The sequence below is a fragment of the Brienomyrus brachyistius genome, chromosome 17, assembly GCF_023856365.1.
Source record: "Brienomyrus brachyistius isolate T26 chromosome 17, BBRACH_0.4, whole genome shotgun sequence".
NCBI lineage: Eukaryota > Metazoa > Chordata > Actinopteri > Osteoglossiformes > Mormyridae > Brienomyrus > Brienomyrus brachyistius.
In genome coordinates, this window is record NC_064549.1 from 17,441,265 (window position 1) to 17,465,836 (window position 24,572).

Consider the following 24,572-nt stretch of genomic DNA (forward strand, 5'->3'; position numbering starts at 1 on the left):
CTAATTGGAGTTGCTAAGTTGCCCGTAGGTATGCATGTGTGAGTGAATGGTGTGTGAGTGTGCCCTGCGATGGGCTGGCCCCCCATCTTGGGTTGTTCCCTGCCTCGTGCCCATTGCTTCAGGGATAAGCTCTGGACCCCCCACGACCCAGTCGGATAAGCGGTTAAGAAAATGGATGGATGGATGGATGGGATCCTAAAGGATCCTTCATATTTGTCATGAACTCTGCTGCTATTGCACCTGACAACAGAACAACCAGTCATGATGAACATGGCTATTTGCACAGATCATGCATTCAGAGTATCAGGTGCCAGATGGGAAACTAGGCACTGGTATTGCAGATGACACGCTTTATCTTTTTTTCTGAAGTCAGCCTTTGCTTAGTATGGATGCTGCAGTGTGCCGTTACCTGCAAGCCTCTTTTCCATGATAGGGAGGGGATGGTGTTTGCTTGTTTTTGCGGGGGGAAGTTGATTGACACGCGTACTAAGCCATCCCAGGGGGTTATCAATTTTAACAACTTTAATAATTATGGAGCCTTCTATGTCATACAGATTTTTCTTTTTTATTTATACAGTATATTTTCTTGTAGTATGGGAGAACTGTTATTTGAAGCAGCAGAAAGCTGCAGTGACAGACAAGGATTTGGTGACAATGATGCCCGAGGCAGCCTGTTATCAGATAGATGGGACAAGAACTCAAAACCAATATTTATTTCTTTAAAAAAATGTACATAGGCTTAAAGTTAAAATGCCAAACTGGGAGGCATTTTTAAACGTGAAACCACAAAATGAACACGTCATGATATTTAATGGGTAGTGTGTGGCTCAGTAGGTTCAGAATTTGTGCCCATGTGCAGATGGTTGTGGGGCCAAATCCTATGATGAACAGAACAATCATAATCACCACTGGATCGCTAAACAAGGCCTTTCACTCCAGCTGCTTCAGACTGACCCTGCTGACTGCTAAATAATTCCAAAACTCCACGGAGACCATTTTAAGACACATAATGGTTGAACTATAATTATGGCGCACCTGATCATTTATTATTAGATGTAAAGCTGTAAGGATGTTGCAACTGATATGGGACTGAAGCTATGCTTAAAGCTTTATAAGGTATTCTGCATTACAGCTGAGATTGACATCACTTAGAATCTGTTTCAAAGTATGGGCAAATAGCATGTAGTCACAAATGCATACTCATAACTTTGCTATGCATGTCACAATCTCAATCTCTGATAAAAAATATAATCATTTGCCAATCATGACTTTTCCCATTATTAAGTGATACAGATTTGGTCCAAGCAAACCTTTACAGATCATATAGGCCGAAGCGTGACAGTAAACTTTAAGAAAATTCATCACAAAAACAATGAGACATTGCCAAGAAACCAATATCTTTAATAGGTAACAGAAGGCAACCAGCTTTCCTTAGAAACATACAAATGCCTTTGTGACAGTATACCTTCCCGTTTCTAGTTTCCCGTTTGTGGAAACTGTACCCACCCAATTATTATTACTTTTAATTTGCACTCAGCACCTTGATCATTCATTAGTTTCCCAGACAAGGCAGGATAGCACAGTTACACACTGTGACACCTTAGTAGCCACCATCAGCTGATGCATTCCGGTACTTCCTCACATTCTACTGGGAGATGCAGCAGAGCATGCATGTGATTGCGAATGTTCATGGGAACAGCAAAAGCATCCTGTCATCTGCAGTTTTAATTTTTGTGTTAGGGTGCTTTTTTCCTCCCTCTTAAGGACTGAACAATATGGTAAGGATCAGTGTCGGAGACAAAACATTAAACTGCACTATAATGACCTTATGCCTAGGAACCAGAAGTATTGCTAAGACACACATCTAAACAAAGCAATGGTTACAAAAGCTTGATTGTTATAACTTTTCCACCAACTAATGAAACAAATTCCCTTTGGATACTGCAGTCTTAATGCATTTTAAATGTATTTATTATGTTTGGTAGCTGGCTTAATAGCACATAGAATGCTTATTATGTTGGTGTCGAAAAAGCTGAGGCAACAGCAAGTCGTCTGGGCTAGTTCATTCTTAAGAGTCTTTATGATTCATTTCTAAATTTTAACAGTCCCTCCCACTATTTTCTTTACATTCTCATATCTCACAATATCATGAACCAGTCACCTGGAATTTGCACAAATCTAGTTCTACACCCAACGCCACCAGCCTGTTTTTAACAAGCCTCTATTATCACACCCCCACCCCACCAAAGAAATTAAAACCCTGTTTAGAGGTGATGTAAATAGGGCAGCGTGTCTGGACTGGTGTGATGTTATTTGTCTAGTGGGGCAGAAAACCCCAATTTGTTAGACTCCAGCCTGGTTGTCTGCAATACCAGGCATTTCACAGTGATAAACTGTTATGAAAGATGGCTTTAAAATAACTGCAAGGAAAACATGATAGGGCAAAATGTGTGGAAAACTGTATAGAGGACGTACTCGGAGTAAAAGCCACTTTTCCAGCTTGAACTGTTGCTTGCAGCAGCTCCTCCCACTTTGTACCCCACATCTATCACTATTGTTGTCCGCAATGATGCTCTGCACTGAAGTCAAATGAAAAATAAGAAAGATAATAATCATAATAATCAATTCAGTAAGTGAATAAGATGATTTAACGTTAATCCAAGGTAAAAGATGGTTTTCAACTAAAGCAGCACCTCACCAGTATTGGTAGGACATCACAATTACAGTTGTGTCACATATGGAATAACAACAGCAATAGCAACAGTAACAACAACAAGACAACCTTCACTGGAATCTTATCAAACGCTAATGAAATATAACCTGGAATGAGCAGGATTTTATAGATGCCATTCCAATTGCACTGTTCCACACAAAAAAGGGAACTTAACCTCAGAGCAGATAACTTAGTAAAAAAATAAGAAAATACCAGAAATAGCAGCAAAAATTTAGGTTAAAACAAAAACATGAATAAAAGACATATTTGTATATCCCAGTGACAGATAAGTAAGCAGTATGTCAGAACCAATTTATGTGGTTTTTCTGTCCTGTTTTCCTGTCAATACTGTCTTATAACCAGTCACTAAACACAAATTAAATTAGACAAATTAGAACCTAGTCACATGAATGAAAATATAAATTGCTGTTTTAAAATCATATTCATAATACATCATCCTTTCTAAAAACAAAAATTACTAACTCATCTCTTAACCAATGTCATTTCTAAAAATATTGTGACATAACTCACCGAAACAGCAGAGATTTGGTCCAGTCATAATTCTGTTGTATTTTTTGTTTACATTTTCATGAATATTATAACTCTTACTATTATTTTTGCTGAAGTGACTGCTCCACATTTTCACCAATCAGGAAACAGCTAAAAAGTGAACAAGAAATACAACAATATATATAGTCATAAATAATGGTTCATATGAATAACGTACAGAAACACTGATTCTGAAATGTTACCACTGTTCAAACCTTAAATATTTTACTGCATATTGTAACATAAACCAGAAAGGTAAGTCCAAGAATAAAAGTTAATCATGTTACAACGTCATTGTCATAGTTTTACCATTACACCAGACAATTAGATTATCCTAACACTGGTGTTTTTACTTTTCCTGTGTTTTTTCATCAATTGTTCAACAAATCAAACACAAGAAGTGCATCTCACAATAGCAACATCCATAAAAAATTTATTGTTAACGAACACTCTTTTGGTATAGCATACTTAAGCAACGGAAAAATACAACCAAACCAAAAAGTAATAAATTAAAATATTAAGATTGATGCTTATTTAATTCTTTTTCATAGGAATACATAACACCTACGATACCTTAAAGACAAGCTACTGTATATAAATACATCACCAGCATGCACAATATCGAATCGTTGTGAGTATTTGAGAAGCTATTGTTTTACACTGAAGAAACAGTATAATAGGCAAGTGCATTTCATAAAAAACACAAAAAAGTACATCACAAACTTCAAAGCTGCTTAGTCCTCTTAAATCTTTACCTCCAAAGTACCTTGACCTCCACAAAAGATTTTTGGGTTCCAGTAGACTGTGCAAGTTTAAACAAGAATAAGACTGAGATACTACAGTGTTTCTGGTAGCAAATCAGCTCACATATTTCATCATATCTTTTACAAGGGATTTATTACTGCTCTTATGATTTAAGACATTTCAATGCATCTTTAACTAAAACATTGATCCACATTCAATTATTTCCCTTTTCAGGCAAGTACTCATGCATGTCAATTTCGGTCATTAATAGTTTTACTCTGTATAACTCATCATGACAGGGTTTACTTTTAGCATCCGTCTAAGGTGTACAACACTGGAACCTATGAAAACTGGTTTTGAGAAGCTCTCCCAGTGAAGAATTCATTATACTTACTACTCTTACAATGGTCTTACTCCACTCCAATCAATAAACACGCAGCTCCACGTTGTTTGTACTACATGAACAGTCCCTAGGCATGTGTGAGACTCACAGGAACAGCTCACAAGCCGCCACTGCTGACTGATTGGCCTCATCCTCTGTTTGGTTTTGGCAAATGCTGAGGAGGCAATAGAGAAGGTGGAGGTGCTTTTTTAAATTCTACATTTCACTTAACCTCCCGTTTATATTCATTTGTATTCTTTAAACTTGTGGAAAAATAAAGAACAGCTGCTGCGGTAGTAACATTGGCAAAAGCTGCTGCCAAAGTCCACCGACCCTTTTGCCTTACAAGCGCGATTCACGTTTTAATTGTTGCCCTCGCCTCCCTCGTCGTCCTGCTGGTCACTCGTCCACAGCGTCAGGTTGTCTCGGAGCAGCTGCATGATGAGTGTGGAGTCTTTGTAGGAGTCCTCGTTGAGGGTGTCCAGCTCGGCGATGGCGTCGTCGAAGGCGGTTTTGGCCAAGTGGCAGGCCTGCTCGGGGGCATTCTGGATCTCGTAGTAGAAGACGGAGTAGTTGAGGGCCAGGCCTAGGCGGATGGGATGGGTTGGCTGCATGTGCTCCTTGCTGATCTCGTGAGCTTCACTGTATGCCTTCTCAGAGGACTCCACCACCGTAGCCCTCTTCTCGCCCGTGGCCACCTCAGCCAGGTATCGGTAATAGTCACCCTTCATCTTCAGGTAGAAGACCTTGCTCTCGTGCTGTGTTTCGCTGCAGTTCTTGATCAGGAAGTTGTCTAGGAGGTTAAGTACATCCTGGCACACCGCCTCCAGCTCCTTCTCAATCTTCTCACGGTAGGCTCGCACCATTTCGATCTTTTTCTCATTCCCATCCGCTGAGGTCTTCTGCTCAATGCTGGAGATAACCCGCCATGAGGAGCGACGGGCCCCAACCACGTTTTTATAGGCTACAGACAGCAAATTCCTTTCCTCATTGGACAGCGCCTCATTCAGTTCTGTAACCTGGTTGGTGGAAAAAGAAAAGATAGGAAGATAGGAAAATGTGTTATTAACAGTGTATAGTATATCTTTGATGACAGTGTTCTATGTATCATGGAAAGTCAATAAATATAAAGAACAGAATCTATATCTGTTCAACCAACAAAATTATCTTTCTCTGTATCTGTAGTTGGATTGAAGACCAGACGTGGATGTGGTTTATACTGGATGTCCCGTTAAAATTGTATTTTCTAACTCCCCCACCCTCCAACCAGAGAACTACATTGAACAATCGGAAACTGGAAAAAAAACAAAAGATTTATAAATCGAAAGATTCAGTTTTGAAGATAAAAGTTTTTCCCCCCAATTTTTTCCCTGAATTTTTATGTGATTTTGCTAAGGAATTAACACATACAACTAAAAATGTCAAGTGATGTACAAGGGATGTACAGGTTCAGGGGTTTGGGTTTGTACTGGGGTTTGAAAAAAATCTGCACATGACACTGACACCTTCTCCCTTTCCATGTGAATTTCCCAGAGTGACAGCCAGGAAAAGTCAGCTCTCAGCCCGCTGTCGGTTGTGTACTAGCTTGGTGGCTCAACTACAGAATATAGCCATCAATTTTTAAATAATTCACAGGAAATGGAATGAGTAGTTATTGAAATCACAGTCCTGTGTTTCAAACAGAATGGGCATTTATATCTTGTGGCCATCCGCAGTAATATGAATCGATTTGAAGAAACATAGGCATGTCAGTCATGGAGCTGACTTTTTCCAAATAATAACGTAACTTTGGGTAGAAAGAAATCTGTTTACAATATGTTATCTTTGCGTTTCCGAATAATGTACTCATGTTTGGGTACATCCATAAAATATACCTAAATGTTATAGATCTTTTTTTTTAATGAAACATTTTCTCAGGCCTGAGTTTGACTATAGTACACCAAATTTAGCAGCACTTCTGTATGTGGTGCACAACAGATGGTTCAACTGTGACCTAACTGAATTTTTAATGTTTCTTACCTATCCAGCTAGATACTCAGCCAGAGTTTTAATTTATATTCCAGCGGGAAAAACAAAACTCAACCAATCCCCTATTCTACCAACATGAATAGAGTGGGAGCAATTTCACTGTAAGATCAGTTAAGATAATTTGTATACAAATACATATCAGCACTTGCTTTAGGTTTTCTCATAAATTTGGCAATGTGGAGCATTTTTGTAGAGAAAACAGCCCATTAGAGTCTAAAATGACCTTTGCTGCAAAAGGATCCTGAAAATAGTGTGACCTGTACAAAGCAAAGGGAACAGTCCTGCCCTAAATTATTTCTGAGACACACAACTACCTACTGTTACCATGTCTGACTTGGTGAATAATACAGTTTTTTTGACAAATCTCCTAAAAGAAATATTCCAACAAATTGTTTTTAAAACATTTAGTAGCAATAATACCTGTAAAAAACTGCATTCGGCCATATCTTTGAAGATTTAGAATTTATCTTAAATGCAGCCAATTAAATACCCTCATTAAGCTGGATCTGCTACAGCTCTACTAAAAGCGAAGACTGAACACTGATTTTCCTTCTGCATGCTTTTTTTCAACCCATTAGATAAGCAAAAAGAAATCATCTCTGGGTTTCTATGGCAACCTGCTTATTTGGCATACGGTACCACCACAGCTACTATGGTGACAGGCATCATGATACCAGTGAAGAGAGTGCCTTCACAAGCCCTACAGCACATCCAAAACTGGACATAATCAATGCATGCATGTGTTACAGACCTTCTGTTATACACAGGCTGACTTCACAGGATGAGTAAGATTAAAACTATTACTGTTTGATTAACACTTAATGAAAATCCATGCCAGAATTTTTTTTGACGGTATTCCTTCTAATGATGAGCATGGAAAATTTAATGTACTGTTACACTATTCATGTATTCATTTTACATGATATATTCACTGCAGCCTATAGCTAAGGGTGCAAAAAAAGATTCGTATTATGATCATTATTAATATGAAACATATAGCTTGTATTATTATAATAATATGTTTACTGAAAACCACAAGAACATTACAGCTAACAGTAATATCACTAATTATGCAACTCTCATCTTGGTTCTGCTGTACCAAAGCATCATCCATCCATCCATCCATGCATCCACCCCAGATTCATGGTGTGTAAATGTATATGCAAGTTCTATTTAAAATTATACTACCAGGTTCATATGGCACAATATATTGCCATTACAAACATTAGCAAGCATCCTAGTGTTCCTGTTATTAGATGTAGGCAACACCTCAGTAATGTATCCTGTCCACCTAGAGTCATTAAATAAAAACTAGATTGTTTACATTATACTGAAATGATCATGATCCCACTCTGTGTTTAAGTGTATCAAACCTCAAAATAGCAACATAGTAAACATACTAACATACCATATATTTTGTACAGATACACTCTCATGCTCTCACACGTACAAAACTTATTTGGCTTATGTGAATACAACATTTTCCTTCAAATTCAATGTAGTCCCATAAAATAAATAACACCACATATTCACAATGGAAATTAATGGAAATGGAAATAAACTGGGGGAAAAATAAAACAATTTCTTTTAATACCTCTAAAATAGGACAACAGCGATGGGGGATTTCCGTTGTTTTATAAACAAAGACAACTAGTAGTCAGGGACTTTTCTCTAAACTAATTTGTATTGTACCAAAAAAGGAAAAGGGTTAAGGTTGCAATGAGTTCACAGTTTTATTCGTCACATACACAATTATACTGAGTACAATGTGCAATAAAATGCACTGTTGCCTAGCTCTAGACTATGGGAAAAAGGACATAAGTTTGGGAGACAAGACAGAGACAAGGCATCAGGTATTACAGATATTAGACATTAAATACAACCAAAATATCTAAGGTGTGAAAAATTGGCAGTAACTTGAAGTACTGCAAGAGTTCAGAAGTAAATAAGCATTTATATCAGTATTCATATATCTACTTGTACGAGTTAAGTAGACTGTAGCGTACGGTGGTGTGCGGGTCCTAAACACTGTCCTCACTTAGGATCCGAATTACCTGGGGAAAGAAGCTCATCCCCAGCCTTTCTGTGCTGGCCTTCAGGCAGCAGTAGTGAGTGCTTGCCCCACCTCAGAAGAGGGAGTATTAATAATCTTTGTGGCCCGGGACCTGCACTGTTCAGTGTAAACTTTCTAGAGGTTGGCAAGTGAACGTCCGATGGTGCACTTGCACTTACACGAGCCTTTGCAGAGCCTTTACAGTCCTGCTGTTTGTTGAAAATACATGACTTGAAATTTTTTGTTTTTTTCATTGCAGCTACTGATTTTTATAAAATTGAGTTTCCCCTTGTGGGGACTGGAAAATTTGGGCCCCACACTGTAACACATACTTAACCACAGAGACAGACAGACACACACATACACACACACACTTTTGAAATAGTTTCAACACTCTTTTACAGTATGTGTAATCCAGAAAAAACGGAAAGGATTGCTTCAATCAGGCTCTTCCTCTTTTCTTATCTGTGACATTGTTATCCTCATTATTGTCTGACTTAATGTTTCAACAGTGGCAGAGTAAAAATTTCTTAGTAATGGGAGGGGCAGCTTGAAATCCCTGAGTAGTTTAGAGTGGTACAGGTGCTGGTAAGCCTTCCTCAATAAGGAGTCAGTATACAGGGACCAAGTCAGGTCCTCGGTTCTCTAAACACCAAAGTACCTGAAGCTATCCTCCCTCTCCAGCAAAGCACCATGGATACTGATGTGGTGGTAGCCCCTCTGCTATCTCCTATCAAAGTCCACAATCAACTACTTTGTCTTGTATACACTGAGGAGTATGCTGTTTTGACCTGGCATCAAAATGACAGCTTCTTCACCTCCTCCAGGTAGGCCTGCTTTATGTTATTGGTGATCAAGCCTACCACAGCTGTACTGTCTGCAAACTGGACAATGACATTGGAGTAGAATCTCTATACAATTACAGATATACAGGGAGTACAGCAGAGTACAGTACAGGACACTGCTCTGGGGGGGCCCATGTTGACGGTGAGGGTCGATGAGATGTTATGGACCACTCATACTATCTGGGATCTATCTGTACTCAGTAACACAAGGAAACATTCAGTCCAAGGTCACTGAGCTTATTGATGAGCCTGGATGGGTTTATGGAGTTCAGTGCTGAACTATAATCAATGAACAGCATCCTCACATAATTCCTGTTATGCAGGTAGGCCAGTATGACATGAAGTAGAAAGATGATCATTAGAGGGTCTGTTTGGTCAGTATGGGAACTGTGCTGGGTACAGGTCTTTGGGTATTAAATTGCACAAGAGTTTCTTCACAAGTCTCTCAAAGCACTTAATTGCCACCGGAGTCTGAGAGACAAGGTGGTAATCATACAGACAGGAAGGGTGCACTGTCCTCTGGACTCCGTAATGGTAGAATTGTATAATACATGTATGTGCAATTAGTGTTGGGGAAATGACAAAAGTAATCCATTAGAGATAGAGGTGGAAAGTTCAGGTCCAGAAATACAAATCCAGACCAAAGCTTTTTTTTTTCAACCAACCAGTTGATTACTCTGTGACTGTGTTTATACTCTGCTGTATTTCTGGACCTTTCTTTCACCTCTGTCTGTAATGGATTACTTTTGTAAGTAACTTTCCCGTCACTGTGTGCAAGGCATAGAATTAGTCTACAAGCAAGATCCAAATAAAACATCACAACTCCAAATTTTATAAAAAGGATCCATAAAATTGCAGAGAACTGTTGGTAAAAACAATGGATTTCATCAATAATTTCATTTGCGGTTCAGTACATTTCCAAACTGTTCAGTTCATTGTATTTTATATTTGCACATATTGGTTTGCATATAAATATGTAATAAAACCTATTAAATGCAATAAAAGTGATACAGAACTGTACTTTCACAGACACATTTTGCAGAGAAAGCTCACAATTCTAACATTCTTTTTCCAGGATTTTTCATTGAATTTCTGTATTCTGAGTTCTGAGGAGCTGCATAAAACTCCCCAAAAAGACTTCATACAAAAAGGGCTTCAGTAATATAACTGTCACATTTATTGATCTAATGATGCTATATGTTACATCCGTCAATGAGCTCAAACTCAAGCTACCTCTCACAAATTAGCAAGATAACATTGTGAATCCTAAGTCCAATATAAGGTCAACAAAACATGGCAACATAGCTTACCTGATATATCAAGAAAGGTGTTAGAATAATCAATGTCTCCCCTATCCATTCTACCCATTCTAGGCCAGCTCAAAGAATACTAATCAGCATGTAGAGGTGCAACAATCCGATATTGGGGATCGGTATTGGCACCAATCCATAGCTAATTAGACAGATCGGATATCGGCCATATATGACCAATCCATGGTTGATATTTAGTTTGTGACAGTCTATAAAAAGATAGCTGCTATTTCTTGGTAAATTGATTTGTACAATCAATTGCACGACAGCTCTTCCCCATTTTAGATGTGTTTTTGTTGCATGCAAGCTGAACACTAACGTTACCACTCAGTGTTTTTGCCACTCAGTGGATGTGACTGCAGTGAATTCTGCCTGCTATGATGTCATATACCTACCCTCTGCAGGTATAAGAGAGTAAGAAGATCAGATAAGAGGGTGACGATACTAAATGTGACTTGCATGCTTTCAAAGCAAACTAACAAACGTCTGCAATCTGGAAGTATTTTATATAATTTGCAATCTTTGTAAAAACAAAGTTTTGAGAGGAAGCAGCATTGCAGTGTACTGTACAACACAACACATTTAATCAAGCACCTTAAAATTCATCACACGAAGGAACGTGAGGAGCTCAGACAAGCTAAACAGAAAAACGAAAGAGTTACAAATAGCTAACCTTGACTGAGGCATTTAGCCGTCATTAAAAACTTCCAAACAGCCCAAAGCAGTGAAAGTAACATAAAAAATACTATAATTCATTGTTTTAGAAACTGTAGATAATGTGGGATTTCGTCGCTTAATGGAACATCTAGAATCAAGCTACAGTGAACACACACTCAGTGACAAAAAAGTTAAGCACCCAGAACTAATGCTCTAATTTGGATTAATTTGGTACACGTGCAGACCAGCAATGGGTATGTAAAAGATTTGATTTGCAAGAAGCTGGCACGTCTAGTCACCAGACACAAAGGTTGCCTCGTAGATGCATTAGACAGCATTACAAGCATTTGATGGAGTTTGATAGAGGTCGCATTGTGGGTTTGCATGAGGCCGGGTGGTCGTATCGTGCAATTGCCCGGCATGCGGGGCATGCAGATGTCACAATCACCTGATGTTGGAACCAATGGGTACATGAGGGTACCCACACACATTGTGAAGGTTCCAGCAACCCAAGACAGACTACAGCAAGTGATCACCAGTCACATTGTGTGCCAAGCATTACAGAACCCATGACATCTGCACCTGCCATCCAGATACAGGTACTGCACTTTGTTCATCACCTATTGTCATCCTGCACCTTGTCTCGACGACTGGCATCAGCCGGACTATGGGTTCACTCTCCCATGCGTAGGCTACCATTAACACCAGCACAGAGATGGCTGTGTTTGGAGTGGTGCCGTAACTGGGAGGCATGAACTGATGACTGGCATTGTACCATGTTCAGCGATGAATCTTGATTCGGCATTACCACGGAAGACCATTCTGTGCGCGTATGGCAGCATCGAGGGGAGAGGACCAATTCTGCCAATGTTGTGGAGAGACACACTGGTGATACTGCTAGCAACACTGTGTGGGAAGCCACAGGGTGTGACTTCATGTCATCTCTGGTAGTGATTCAGGGGACTTTGATGGCACAGTGCTACATCAGAGACATCCTGTGTCCGCATGTCTTACCCCTCTTGAGGCAGCACCCTTGTACAGTCTTTCAACAAAACGACACGCATGTCTATGGACTGTCTGTCATATTGAGGTCCTCCCGTGGCAAGCCAGTACCCCCATCTTTACCCAAACTAACATGTGTGGGATCAGCTTGGACATCAAAGCAGACTCAATGTCAATCTGCAGGATCTCGAGGGCCAGTTACAACAGCTGTGGGCCGACTTGCCACAGCAGAGGATACAATGGCTGTACGACTCCCTTCCGCACCATATCGCTGCATGTATCCAGGCCGGGGGGGGGGGGGGGGGTGCCACACCCTACTGACATGGGACCAGCAGAGCGCCCATACTGCTAACTCTGTTGTCCATTTGATCTAATATTATAATCATTGCGATACAGTCACACGACCTTTCACCACGTGCAGATTCATTTCATTTCCAGCACTCCGTCTGGGTGCTTAACTTTTTTTTGTCACTGAGTATATATTTCTGCGACGGCTTTGCCGGAACTGAACTCTAGTGTGATTATGCTCATTGACAAGCCAGTTAAAGATGTTGAGTCAATGAGTTTCACTACAGATATCTGGAGCACCATGACTCTTAAGTTTTCCTATACACTGGGTGAACCCACATAGCTACAGCTTACAGAGTGTGGTGCTACAAGTTAAAGAGCTTTATGGACCACACACCAGCACTTGAGTTTCAGATGCCCTAGGAATGCTGGATAAGTGGAACGAATGGTTTCACTCTAATAAGACTTTTACAATAAATCAACTGATGAACAGTTTTTAAAGATGGATGAAATCTGAGGATGATGAAATCTTGGGCTAATATCTGCCGATCATTCGTGGAGGGAATCCACTGATGTGTCCATTTCAGAAATAATTTCAGCCTTGAAGAGACTTGTATTTAACATTTTACTTAGATTACTACACTAAGTATTTGTGTATCATCAGGCTCAGCTACCTAATTGCATTACTATAAACAACCACAAGTTCACATTAGCTTAACTTGTTAAACGCATGAGTGCCTCCACTTATAATAAAATCATGAAATCATTTATAGGTACATGCAAGAAGCAGGCAATCTCCAGGGCTGCACATTTCATATGTTTCCCTTAATTCACATGTGAAACACTAAATAAGGATACTTTCCATTCAAATAAATACCTAAAACAGTTTGGGGCAGATTAAGAGAAAAATGGTGCTTGAAAAGAAGTCAACTTTCTTCAATAATATAGTTCATTAAAGAGTTTTAATACATAAACTGGAAACCACTGCTACTGGGCAGTTGCCATGACTGCAGCTGCAAACAGTGCACACACTTGTCTCAGGTCCTAAAGGTAACTAAGCTGACAAAGCAATAAATCAAGTAACATCCATCCATTTTCCAAACCGCTTATCCTACTGGGACGCGGGGGGTCCGGAGCCTATCCCAGAAGCAATGGGCATGAGGCAGGGAAGAATGATGACTGGCCTGAACCCAGGATGGGGGGCCAGCCCATTGCAGGGCACACTCAAACACCATTCACTTTCACATGCACACCTATGGGCAATTTAACAACTCCAATTAGCATGTTTTTGGACTGTGGGGGGAAACCGGAGTAGCCAGAGAAAACCCCACGACGACATGGGGAGAACATGCAAACTCCACACACATGTGACCCAGGCGGAGACTCGAACCTGGGTCCCAGAGGTGTGAGGCAACAGTGCTAACCACTGCACCACCATACCACCCCCTCAAGTAACATCACATACATATTTTATGCTTCTTAATAGCATAATGAATGTCATGTATGGAGGCTTCAACTGATATGCACCCAAATGTAAATGTGAAAGGTAGTGAAAGTAGTAGTTCAACTAGATATTTTAAATAACATAATTAAGAAATGAGTCGATGAGATAACATAAAGTGAACATCGGTGTCTCAATTACAATTGTAAAGCTTAGGCCCTCCTACTGAGAGCTGACAGCTCACTGCCCACGACGGCAAGGCAGCTCAGGAGATCGTTTCATTATACTGCACAAAGACACCGGGCTCACAAGCAGACGGTGTCTGATGACAATGCACTTTTCAATATATGATCTATTATATCATTATATTACAAACACACGTAGATTACGTAGATGTTATATATATATATATATATATATATAGGTGTGTGTGTGTGTGTGTGTGTGTGTGTTTATTTCACAAATGACGTGATTGCAATTAAGGAAAGAAAACTCGAAAGTTGTTTTTCTATCGTTTCCTACTTGATTCTCCCAACAGAAATTACGTTTCAACAACGGAATAGTTGATCAAAAACCAATTAAAGTCTCCTGTGATGTTGCAACGAGAATTACATTAGATCATTAAAAGGTAATAATAAACCACAAGCGCGCTGGTATATTAAGCGGCTCCACGAATTGGAATACACAATACAATGCGTATTTTCCCCATCAATGGCGCAATAGCGAGGGCTTTCAGTAACGCGAATCCAAAACTGCATACATTTAGGCCTCCAAATATAGTCATTTTAAATCCGCATTTGGATGTACGATATTTATTTATTACCAAAAATCCGGAAACATCCTGTACTTTGGCAGAGGCTGCGGCATGTCTTGCCCGCTACCTGCTGAAGCTGTATCCACATACAGCCATGAAAAATCATAACCTGATTTACAGATTTTCACTGCAATATGACAAGAACAGAATATTCCGGAAATATAGTCCTGGCGAATTCAATGCACATTTTGACAATCATTATAAATCTTTCAACGAAAATCCACGTATTGATACAGATGTTAACTACTTTCTCCACATATACGAAAATTAATTGAAACAAAAACCAAGCAGCCCACGGCCATTTTCTGTCCGGATCTGAAAATGAATATTTCACTAGATGTGCACAGGTATACATATATGAATATCTCATACATATGTATACATTAAGGTATATATTAAGGTTTTCGTCTGTAGTTAAATTATACGCTATAAAAAACGTGCGCTTTGTCATTATGGGGGCCTTAATTAAACCATTGGGAAAAACCTGGATGAATGATATAGCAATGCTCACAAATAATAGAGTTAGCTAAATGATTTAAATAGTGTTTATCCCGTAGTCAGGATCCTACGCCCATTTCACGCCATTAAAAATGACTAGTTACACTGAAAAGCGAAAAGGCACCGCCCCGAAATCACTGTCTGCATTCGGCACCATTCCCGTTAGACGTACGTCTGGGCTATAAAATTCATATTTCAGCTTTGTTCTTTACAATTAGTAGAATGTCCGCAACAGCGTGTTTAAATCATTTGACAACCTCAAACACACACAAACAGATATTGTACATACATCCATATAAAGAGAGGGGGAGGGGTAAACGACATGCAATACATTTAGACCGTTTTATTCTGTCTAAAGATTAGACATATCGAACAGTTCATTCCAGCCTGCAAATAACTCCATTATCACCAATAAACAGCATGAAAGATTTAATAATGTATTTTTCGCAATATATCGCAATCACGTATGCTAGGACATCTACATTTATGGAAAAGAAAGGTTATATATAATAATTTATAAAAATATTATGACGGCTTCAAATATTGGTAAACTCCGGGAATATCAACCAATACAGGACAAACAGAAAACATGAAATGTATGAAAATGATTGTGGAGCAGAAAAAAACTTACCGATTTCATGGCAGCTGCCATATCATCATACCGTTCAGCTTGTTCGGCCAGCCTGGCTTTCTGCACCAGTTGCTCGCGGTCTACCATTTTCACTTGCTTTTGGTAGGCGAGCTAATATTAATTTTAAAGTGAATATTAAAATGCTGCTTGTTTGTGAAACGGGACTACGATCCTCTTACTGCAGCTGCTCCCTGCTGTCTGCGCGTGCCGACGGGACCCCCTTAGCCCCTCCCTGCAATTTCTACAGACTGCGTCATCCTCCTAAAAAGGCGGGTGCTTCAGTAATGATGTAACACTCCTAATATGAGAGACGGGATTTTTTCAGTGACAGGTCAATTAGCCAATCAGAATCTCCGTTCGATATCCACCGTTCGACTTCAAAAATCTAAGCGCCACGGGAAACGTAGTTTCACGTTGCACAAATTCGTGCATATATTATTTCACAAGGAAACGCCCAGCAGCTATCACAAAGGGTTTCTCTAATCCTATTGTGCAGTAGTGATATAAGTAACCTCCGAAGAAGCACCTATTGCATTCCGATTCTGGTTGTGAAAATTTTTGTCCTAGATTGAACAATCACTTCAAAAGTTTGTGCCAGTGGCATAATAAATTTAGACAACTCACATAAGCATATTGATTTCATGGACTTCGGAAATGTCCCCATGGCAAATTTTATTGGGAAATTCCGGTATAACGTTTTTTAGCAGGGACTTAGGAACCGGAGGCAGGCTACCCTCAGTATTTGATTTGGCTTCATTCGCGTTCTCATTATAAACAGACCTTTACCTTTAGATGATTACGTTGTGTCCCCCAGACTGTCCATACACTATTGTTTTTAAAATCCCGTCAAGATAAAGTATACCGCGGTATAAAGTTTGGATGCTATGACTATTAAAAATTAGATACTGTCTGGCCGGGGCTGGCGGTAAAACTTTTTGCCTGCTAATCTTTAGGCATGACTCAGCATTGTTTAATATTCGCGATAAATGTGTATTTATTGGCTTAAGTCATGAATAGTTTGCCATCAGTAAAAGCTCAACTTCCCTATCCAGTCACCTCAAGCTACACCCTGTCCTTGCCCAAAGCCCCTACTGAGCAAACCAAAGGTGACCACAGCAAGGAAAAACTCCCTAAAAGGAAGAAACCTGGTCTTTATGAAGAAGGGACAGACAGTATGTGGAGATGCACAATATACTGGTTAATTTGCTGCTGTGTGGGTACCACACAGACCAGAGACCAAAAGTGCAGGAAAGCACAAAAAGGGATTTTACTGACTGTATACCAGTTGCTCTGAAAACTCACACACACCATGTTGGCCACCCTGACTACTTACATGCCACCCAGTGGGTGCATACACACATATACACGCATAGGTTTGTAATTATATCTTTATTGGGTTTCAACATTCATTTATATGGGGAAAACGCTAATGTCAATATGACAACCTTAATCCCTACCCAGCCCTAACCTTAACCTTAAGTAAACAAACAAAATGGGAGACTATTGGCATTTTTAGTTTTTAATTGCTTTCACAGATCTTTGAGGGTTTTTTTTATATCATATTTAGTCCCCAAAACCCTTTTGCTTTCCGCGGTAGTAGCTCTGCTGCAGCCGCCCATAGGAAGGCTGCACACACCATGAAAGGAATGGGGGAAAGCCAGCAGGAGCCTCATCCCCGGATGAGTCAAAACCGTTAGAGAGCTACATGTAATAGGGTCAGGCCTGTCAGGGATCGGGTCTGATGTGGTGCTGAGGCGTAGTCTGCTGCATGGCGTCACTTGAGCCCAAGCTTGAGGCAGCCCATCCCGGCCCGGGTAGGCATGTGGAACCTCGTTTCTCTCCAACAAGATGACCGTCTTTCTCTGCTGTCAGGGGAACCTCGTAAACCCTGGATTTTCAGTGGTGACATTCTCTGAAGTATGCAGACTGAGGAGTGGCCAGATCTCTGTAGCTGGGTTCACCTACTTTTGGTCTGGTCGGTCTGATGGCTGCTATACTCAGGGAGTAGCTGTTGCTGTAGTAGGTCAGCTCCTCTTGAAGGTGTCTGATGTCACTCCATTCAACGAGCATATTATAAGACTCAGGCTAAGGCACTCTTTGGTTGTCTTGTCTGTTTTCTCAGTGTATGCTCCAACCGCGGTGAGTGATGTCTCATTGAGAGAGATATTTTACTCTCAACTTCACTCGATGGTTGATGGGTGCACATGAATTGACACTCCTCTGGTCATGGGTGACTTCAATGTGACCACTGGCACTGACAGAGCTCGCTATTAGGATTGTGTCAGTCCACATGGGTCTGGAGGTGAGAATGGTTCCATGTTCCTTGACTTTGCAAACGGTCAGGGGCTGTGGGTCGCTGGATCCTGGTTCCATCACCCTGAGCTGCATCATTGGACTTGTACTCTAATACAGGTAGTGTGGTGAAGGAGATAGATCACACCCTCGTGGGCAGATGCTGGAGGCTCCTGCAGTACTGCAGGGTTTACAGAAGTGCCCATTTTGAGAATTCTGACCACAGACTTGTTGTTGCTACTCTAAGGATTCAGCTTAGATCCAGTAGGCTACCACCTACTAGGACAATGAGGCTGGACTTGGTGGATTATTGAGAGGAGTCACAGCGCACGACTTGGTGGCAACCCCAGTCTGTACTGGGAACTGATGAGGATGGTTATGAGGGCTCAGAAGGCAGATAAGGAGGCATTTGTTAGACAAATCTGTGAGCAGATTACACGCCGTCTGTGGTCTAGTGACCCACGTCCTGCTTACAGAAGAATCAAAGCATTACATACAACTTAATCTGTTCCTCAGAGACTTGTATTCAGGGTGGGTGATGGAACGGTCCTTACCGATGACACTGCAGTTGTGAACTGCTACTTTGAGCAATTGTTTAAAGCTGATCCTTCTGCTTCGGATGTTGGACATCTCTGGGTCCACAGTTCTCAAGGCTAATCAAGGCTCCAATCAGCTGTGAACCACCAGATCTCACTGAGATTGCATGGGTGGTGAATCAGCTGGGGGTAGGGAAGGCAGCAGGGATCTGGGGTGAACTTCTCCAAGCTGATGGTAAGACTGTCTTCCTGGCATTACAGGCAATCTTTACTTCCATTTGGGAGTACATTTGGGGCATGGGTTTATTTTGGAGAAAGTCTTTCTCACACTGGCTGTAGACAGACACCTCTCCCTGGGGAGGGGTGGTCTTCTGTTCTTGTGTGTTGTTCTGTGTTTCAAAGCGACAAAAGAAGAGTTGCTTGAGTCATTGAGACTGTTCAGCAAAGAAATGTCATTATCACAAGTCTCGGGAAGTGGTTTGTAGTCCATGAGGGTTTGAATGCCCTGCCAGAGGCTCCGTGCATCTCTAGTGAGTAACCTTGATGGTATCGCTGGTCTGTGTGGGCTAGCTGCTAGCCTTGCCCGGATGCCTCTGGCGGTTATAGATGGTTATAGATTTCAGGAGAAGATCTCTTCAGCATGCCTCACTGACCATGGACGGCGTTGCTGTGGAGTGGGTGACAACAACCAAATTTCTGGGGGTGCATATCTCTGAGGATCTCTCCTGGACCAATAACACCATATCACTGACCATGAAGGCACAAACACACTTCCACTTCCTCAGCAAACTGAGGAGGCTGAAAGTTCCACCCTCCATCATGCTCTCCTTTTAAAGAGGCACTATTGAGAATGTCATCATTGGTTGTATCGCTGCGTGGTTCGGAAGTTGCTCTGCCTCCTGCCGGAAGGCTCTGCAACAGGTAGTGAATACAGCCAGCAAGATCATTGGCACCTCGCTGCCTTCCCTCACGGACACTTTCCATACCCTCCACACCCGCAGAGCCATCAGCATTGCTGGTGACTCCTCCCACGCCTTACAATTCCACTTCATCCTCTTGCCTTCAGGGAGAAGGTACCGGACCCTCCGGGCCCGCTCCACAAGACTCTTAAACAGCTTCATCCCCCAGGAGGCTGAACTCGGTCCATTACCTCCCCACTCTGCCCCTTGCCCCTGGACAGTAATATATTCACTGACTACCTCAAGAACTGTTTACATTCATACCTTTCCGCTGCTAATTTGAGTTTGAATTGTATGATTGCTACCATTTGCACTCTATTGTTCACCATTTGCAGCACTTCCTTATCTATGTTTACCATTTGCATAACTAACTTAACTATTGTTACCCTTCACACAATCGCATCTTCTATTATTACCATTTGCACAAATGCCTTATACAGTATACTGTTATCATTTGCACAACTGACTTACATATTGTTATCATTTGCACAACTGACTTACATATTGTTATCCTTTGTACAACTGACTTACATATTGTTACCATTTGCACTTTATCGATGTGTCTCTTGCCTTGTCAGTTAGTCCTGTGTCTTGTTATTTGTCTTTTTGTATAGAATGTCTATAATTTTGTAATCTAGATTAAACTTTCCAGTTCTAATTGGAGGGTATATACACCAGTGAGCGAGAAACGGCATTTCGGTTCTCATGTATGTCTTGCACATAAAATGTGAATTAACAATAAAATATCTTTGATCTTTGATCTTGATTTGATCTTGGACCATGTGTCTGCCTGGGGGGTCAGCCAGCTGCTCCTTCTTCCTGATATGACAGTACCCCCAGACGGAGTCCCTGGGCTGGAAGGTCTGTTCCCAGCAGCAGAGGTCATTCACCCATTTCTGTCTGGCCGTGACTGTGTCTGGTTGCCTGGCCAACTTGCACACACACTCACGTGCTGGACATGGGGTGAACCAAACACCAGCTCTACATGGGTCCACAGTCCATGGGCTAATATGAGGGCAGCAGGGGCTCTTCTACTTGACTGCATGATAAGCCCACAGGAACAAGTTGGGCATCCCAGTTGCGCTGGTGCTAGTCAATGAGGATTGTCAATTGTGGGGTTAGAGCATGGTGGAAATGCTCCACCAGCCTGTCACTCTAAGGATGAACTTTGCCTGGTGGCTGAACACTTCAAAGTGTACAGTTAAATGAAAGTAATCAATGAGAATGGTGTAATGCAGCAAAGTTAAAGTCACACACCTCAAACTGGTTTATCCTACTTATACCAAGGCTAATAAACAAAAAATAACAAGAGAATAATCTAGGCACAGTTAGTTTTGTAGAAGAAATTTCTTTAATTAGCATTTAATAAAATCACAATGAACATCAACATCTGGTGAGGCTTCTCATTGGAAGCAGCAAGTCTAAGTTACCATGGAAACTGTCAACAGACAAGTTCTTGTGTTTTGAAAACCATGGAAAATTATGCTGAAATGAATGACTGCATATTTATTTATAAGTAAAAAGTCACCAAGGTTTTTATACGAACATGTTTAATAAAACATTAAAACACATTATTTTAAAACTTTTATTAGGCTGCTGGAACTACCTGTGCAGGTACACGAAAAATAAGCAATACTCGTGTGACGTCTCTGGACCAATATGCATCAGATTCAAACTGAGCACGCATTTGTCACAAAACAATAATATATGTCCATTCCAACAAGTCATATGTTGTCTTTGTTGTACTTTCAATTAAATATGGGTTTATATGATTTGCAAATCATTGCATGTTGTATTTATTTACACAGCATCCCAACATTTTTGGAAAGGAGGTGGTATTACACATGTTTTATGGAAGTACTGTAAATGGGGAAAAAAATTCATCCATCCATCCATTTCCCAAACTGCTTATCCTACTGGGTCACGGGGGGTCCGGAGCCTATCCCGGAAGCAATGGGCATGAGGCAGGGAACAACCTAGGATGGGGGGCAGCCCATCGCAGGGCACACTCACACACCATGCACTCACACATGCACACCTACAGGCAATTTAGCAACCGGGAAAAAAATATATGTTTGAAATGAGCTAGGTAGTTTGTCCACTGGAATTTCCATAAAAATGTGAAAATATCAGTGCAATGGGCCTCCCTGTGCCTTCTACTGATGGCATCCTCGTTTGATCCCCGGTGACTCGACCATCTGTGGTCTAAAGGAATACCTAATTGCTTTGAGTTCTATTGAGTTAAATAACTGAGTTGTTTCCAGACACCTTTGGGCGTAGCTGAGCTAATACCGCTTGCTGTGAAATGTGTCACATCACTTGATAAAACTTGTACCATGTTGAGTGAAAAGAGGCACGTTATCCCCATCAGGTTAGGTGCGTGCTTAGTTTTTTCTCAGTTGCTGGGGGGGTAAAGTGTGAGCTATCTTTAAACTCAGCTTTTCCTGTTAGCCACAAAAGTACAATTCCGATATGGAATGCATGTCCCCTGTAACGATACCATTAAACACATTCAAAAATAAGGCACAAATTTTCATCCAGAAATAATTGCCACTAATTAACCAAATGACACTGTAGCTTTAAAGGTGAGAGAATGAAGAAGTTTCACTTTAATGACGCTTCAATTTATGGGTAAGAAGCATAATTAATGTCAGTACAAAAACTACCATTGAATTTATGAATAAATCCGTTTCCTAACTGCTTATCCTGGAGTAATAGGGGAAGCGAGAGCACATCTAAGATTGCACAGGTACATGGTTGGGGTACACCTTAGATGGGATGCCAGTCTATTGCAGGGCACATTCTCACATAATCAAATATTATGGGCAATTTGGAAGCACCAGTTAACCTACAAACATATCTTTGCACTGCAGCTACCTAGAGAAAACTTGTACAACAGAAGAAGAACATGTAGACGCCTCAAAGTCAGGTCACAAGGAGGATGCAAACCCCCTGACCTGCACAACAACTGATACCTAATGAGCCACCAATGGAAAAATTGAAATATAAAGGAAGAATTAGGATTATTGGGAAAAGATGGCTGCAACAAAATCTCCTTACCTAGGAATCAGTTTAAAGTGGGTCTTTCATAATATTACAGAAGGATAAGTGTAGATAATGTAGCGCAGACAGTAGTACTAGGTGACACTGTCCTCTACTGTTGGACAAACTAATCCATGGAATAAACTGCCAGCAGGAGTTTTAATGGCTGTAGTCAATGCTTCTTGTGGTTGTTGAGCCCTCTACTGGTCACATGACTAACAAAAGCGTAATCCTTTAAACACCAGGGTTGGAAATTTCTGAGAGGATTCAAAGACAATTTAATTCATTCCTACATGTTCCATGCCCTGTTGTCCTAATGGCACAAGGTAAGAAATAACCCGGCACAGGAACCCAACCCATGACAGGGCTCATACGTCATTCACACGCACACACCCACACACACACACACACACACACAGAGACAAACACTGTACTAATATCTTTGGGGGGACCATCTATTTATTTCTATAGGAAAAACCAAAATCCAAAAATGATTACCGTAACCCCCACCCAGCCCTAACCTTAACTATATGTAACCAAACTAAATACAAGGTTTCTGGGATTTTTAGTTTTTTGATTGCAGTCAATTTTTATCAAATTTAGGTTATCCTTATGGGGAGCGGAAAAATAATGTCAAAAAACAGGCTTTTATCATGTTGTGGGGACATTACACATAATTACACATAAAAATTACATTAAAGTTAAAAGGGGTGGGGGGACATTTATTTTGGGCATTATATTTATCGCTGATACAGCAGTTTGGAGGCATAGTGTAAAGCAGGTGTAGGCAGAGCATGAGTTTGGCATTCATGCATCTTCTGCATGCACATGCACACACACACGCACCCATGCATGCAATAAACCTTATAAGGATTTAGGTGCATGCTTAGAAATATGAAATATTAAAATTTAATCTATTGTCTTTATAGCACCAATTATCTTACATAATCAAATATATCAAATACCAATATTACATAACCCAAAAATACTAAAAGAAGAAAGGAATTTTAAATAGTTTTTTGTGTGTGTGAATCTGGCAATACAGTCAGGAGATTGCTATTTGAAATGGCATTATTTGAGCTTACGGACAAACTGTTATTATAAAAGAAAGGCCAAGTGAAAGCAGCCATGTTGTATACATGTTAATCCCCTCCGACAACAGAGTGGTATGATCCAGTAAATCCTCTCTCTGTTGCCGTGGCAGCACTCAGAGGCTTTTGTTGGATAGGTAAAACCTTGTTGCACCAAAGACTATTCTAGCACTTCTGCACTGGATAATTAGTAGCAGCAGAAGGCCTTTGAGCTACCAGAAATCAAGTGAAACGGCAGGAGGTGTGCATGCTTGTGGATTTGCGCAGGTATGTTCATTATGCAAGTTTGAGGGTATGTCCCTGGATATGGGTGGGGGTGGGAGCTAATAATTATTCTGGCTATCACAATCCCTTTACGGGTAGCCTACTACATTTTCTCACTGGGACAAGTAAAACAGTTTATTGTTTCACTAACGAGCAGTTATTCTAGCTTTTATACTGGTAGTGTGTTACTGTGTTGCAAACCTGTACAAAAGACACAATTTATGGGTGAACAACTGAAGGATTCAAGATTTTGTCACATACACAATTGTACAGCACTATGGCAGTGAAATGTTATTGTGGCAAAATACCTCCAACACTGTGCATTCATATATAAACTATAAAGGAAAATGTTTAGAAAAATAATAAAATAGAGGATAATAATAAAAATAAAAACTATTAGGAAGGGCAATAAAATATGTATGAGTATAGTATG

The 24,572-nt window shown here is 40.6% G+C and overlaps 2 protein-coding genes across 2 annotated transcripts in view; one reads left to right on the forward strand and one right to left on the reverse strand.

Annotated features, from left to right (window-relative positions):
* Positions 1-1,380: 1,380 nt before the first annotated feature.
* ywhag2 (3-monooxygenase/tryptophan 5-monooxygenase activation protein, gamma polypeptide 2) lies at positions 1,381-16,191 on the reverse strand. Its single transcript, XM_048980910.1, has 2 exons — positions 15,956-16,191; positions 1,381-5,407 (listed from the first exon to the last, which is right to left on the reverse strand). Exons 1-2 carry the CDS (start codon positions 16,040-16,042, stop codon positions 4,751-4,753), a joined length of 744 nt encoding a protein of 247 aa, XP_048836867.1. The 5' UTR covers positions 16,043-16,191; the 3' UTR covers positions 1,381-4,750.
* Positions 16,192-24,022: 7,831 nt separating this feature from the next.
* LOC125711690 (RIMS-binding protein 2-like) overlaps positions 24,023-24,572 on the forward strand; it is a 45,544-nt gene continuing 44,994 nt past the window's right edge. Inside the window, exon 1 of the mRNA XM_048980891.1 lies at positions 24,023-24,142. The gene's annotated coding sequence lies outside the window, so the exon portion shown is untranslated. The remainder of the gene's footprint in view (positions 24,143-24,572) is intronic.

Excerpts from the sequence above, each read along its gene's own strand:
- ywhag2 (XM_048980910.1), bottom strand. The coding sequence starts at position 16,042 with ATGGTAGACCGCGAGCAACTGGTGCAGAAAGCCAGGCTGGCCGAACAA. Across the intron at positions 5,408-15,955 it reads TGGCAGCTGCCATGAAATCG|GTTACAGAACTGAATGAGGC; the intron begins GTAAGTTTTTTT and ends TCCACCAACCAG.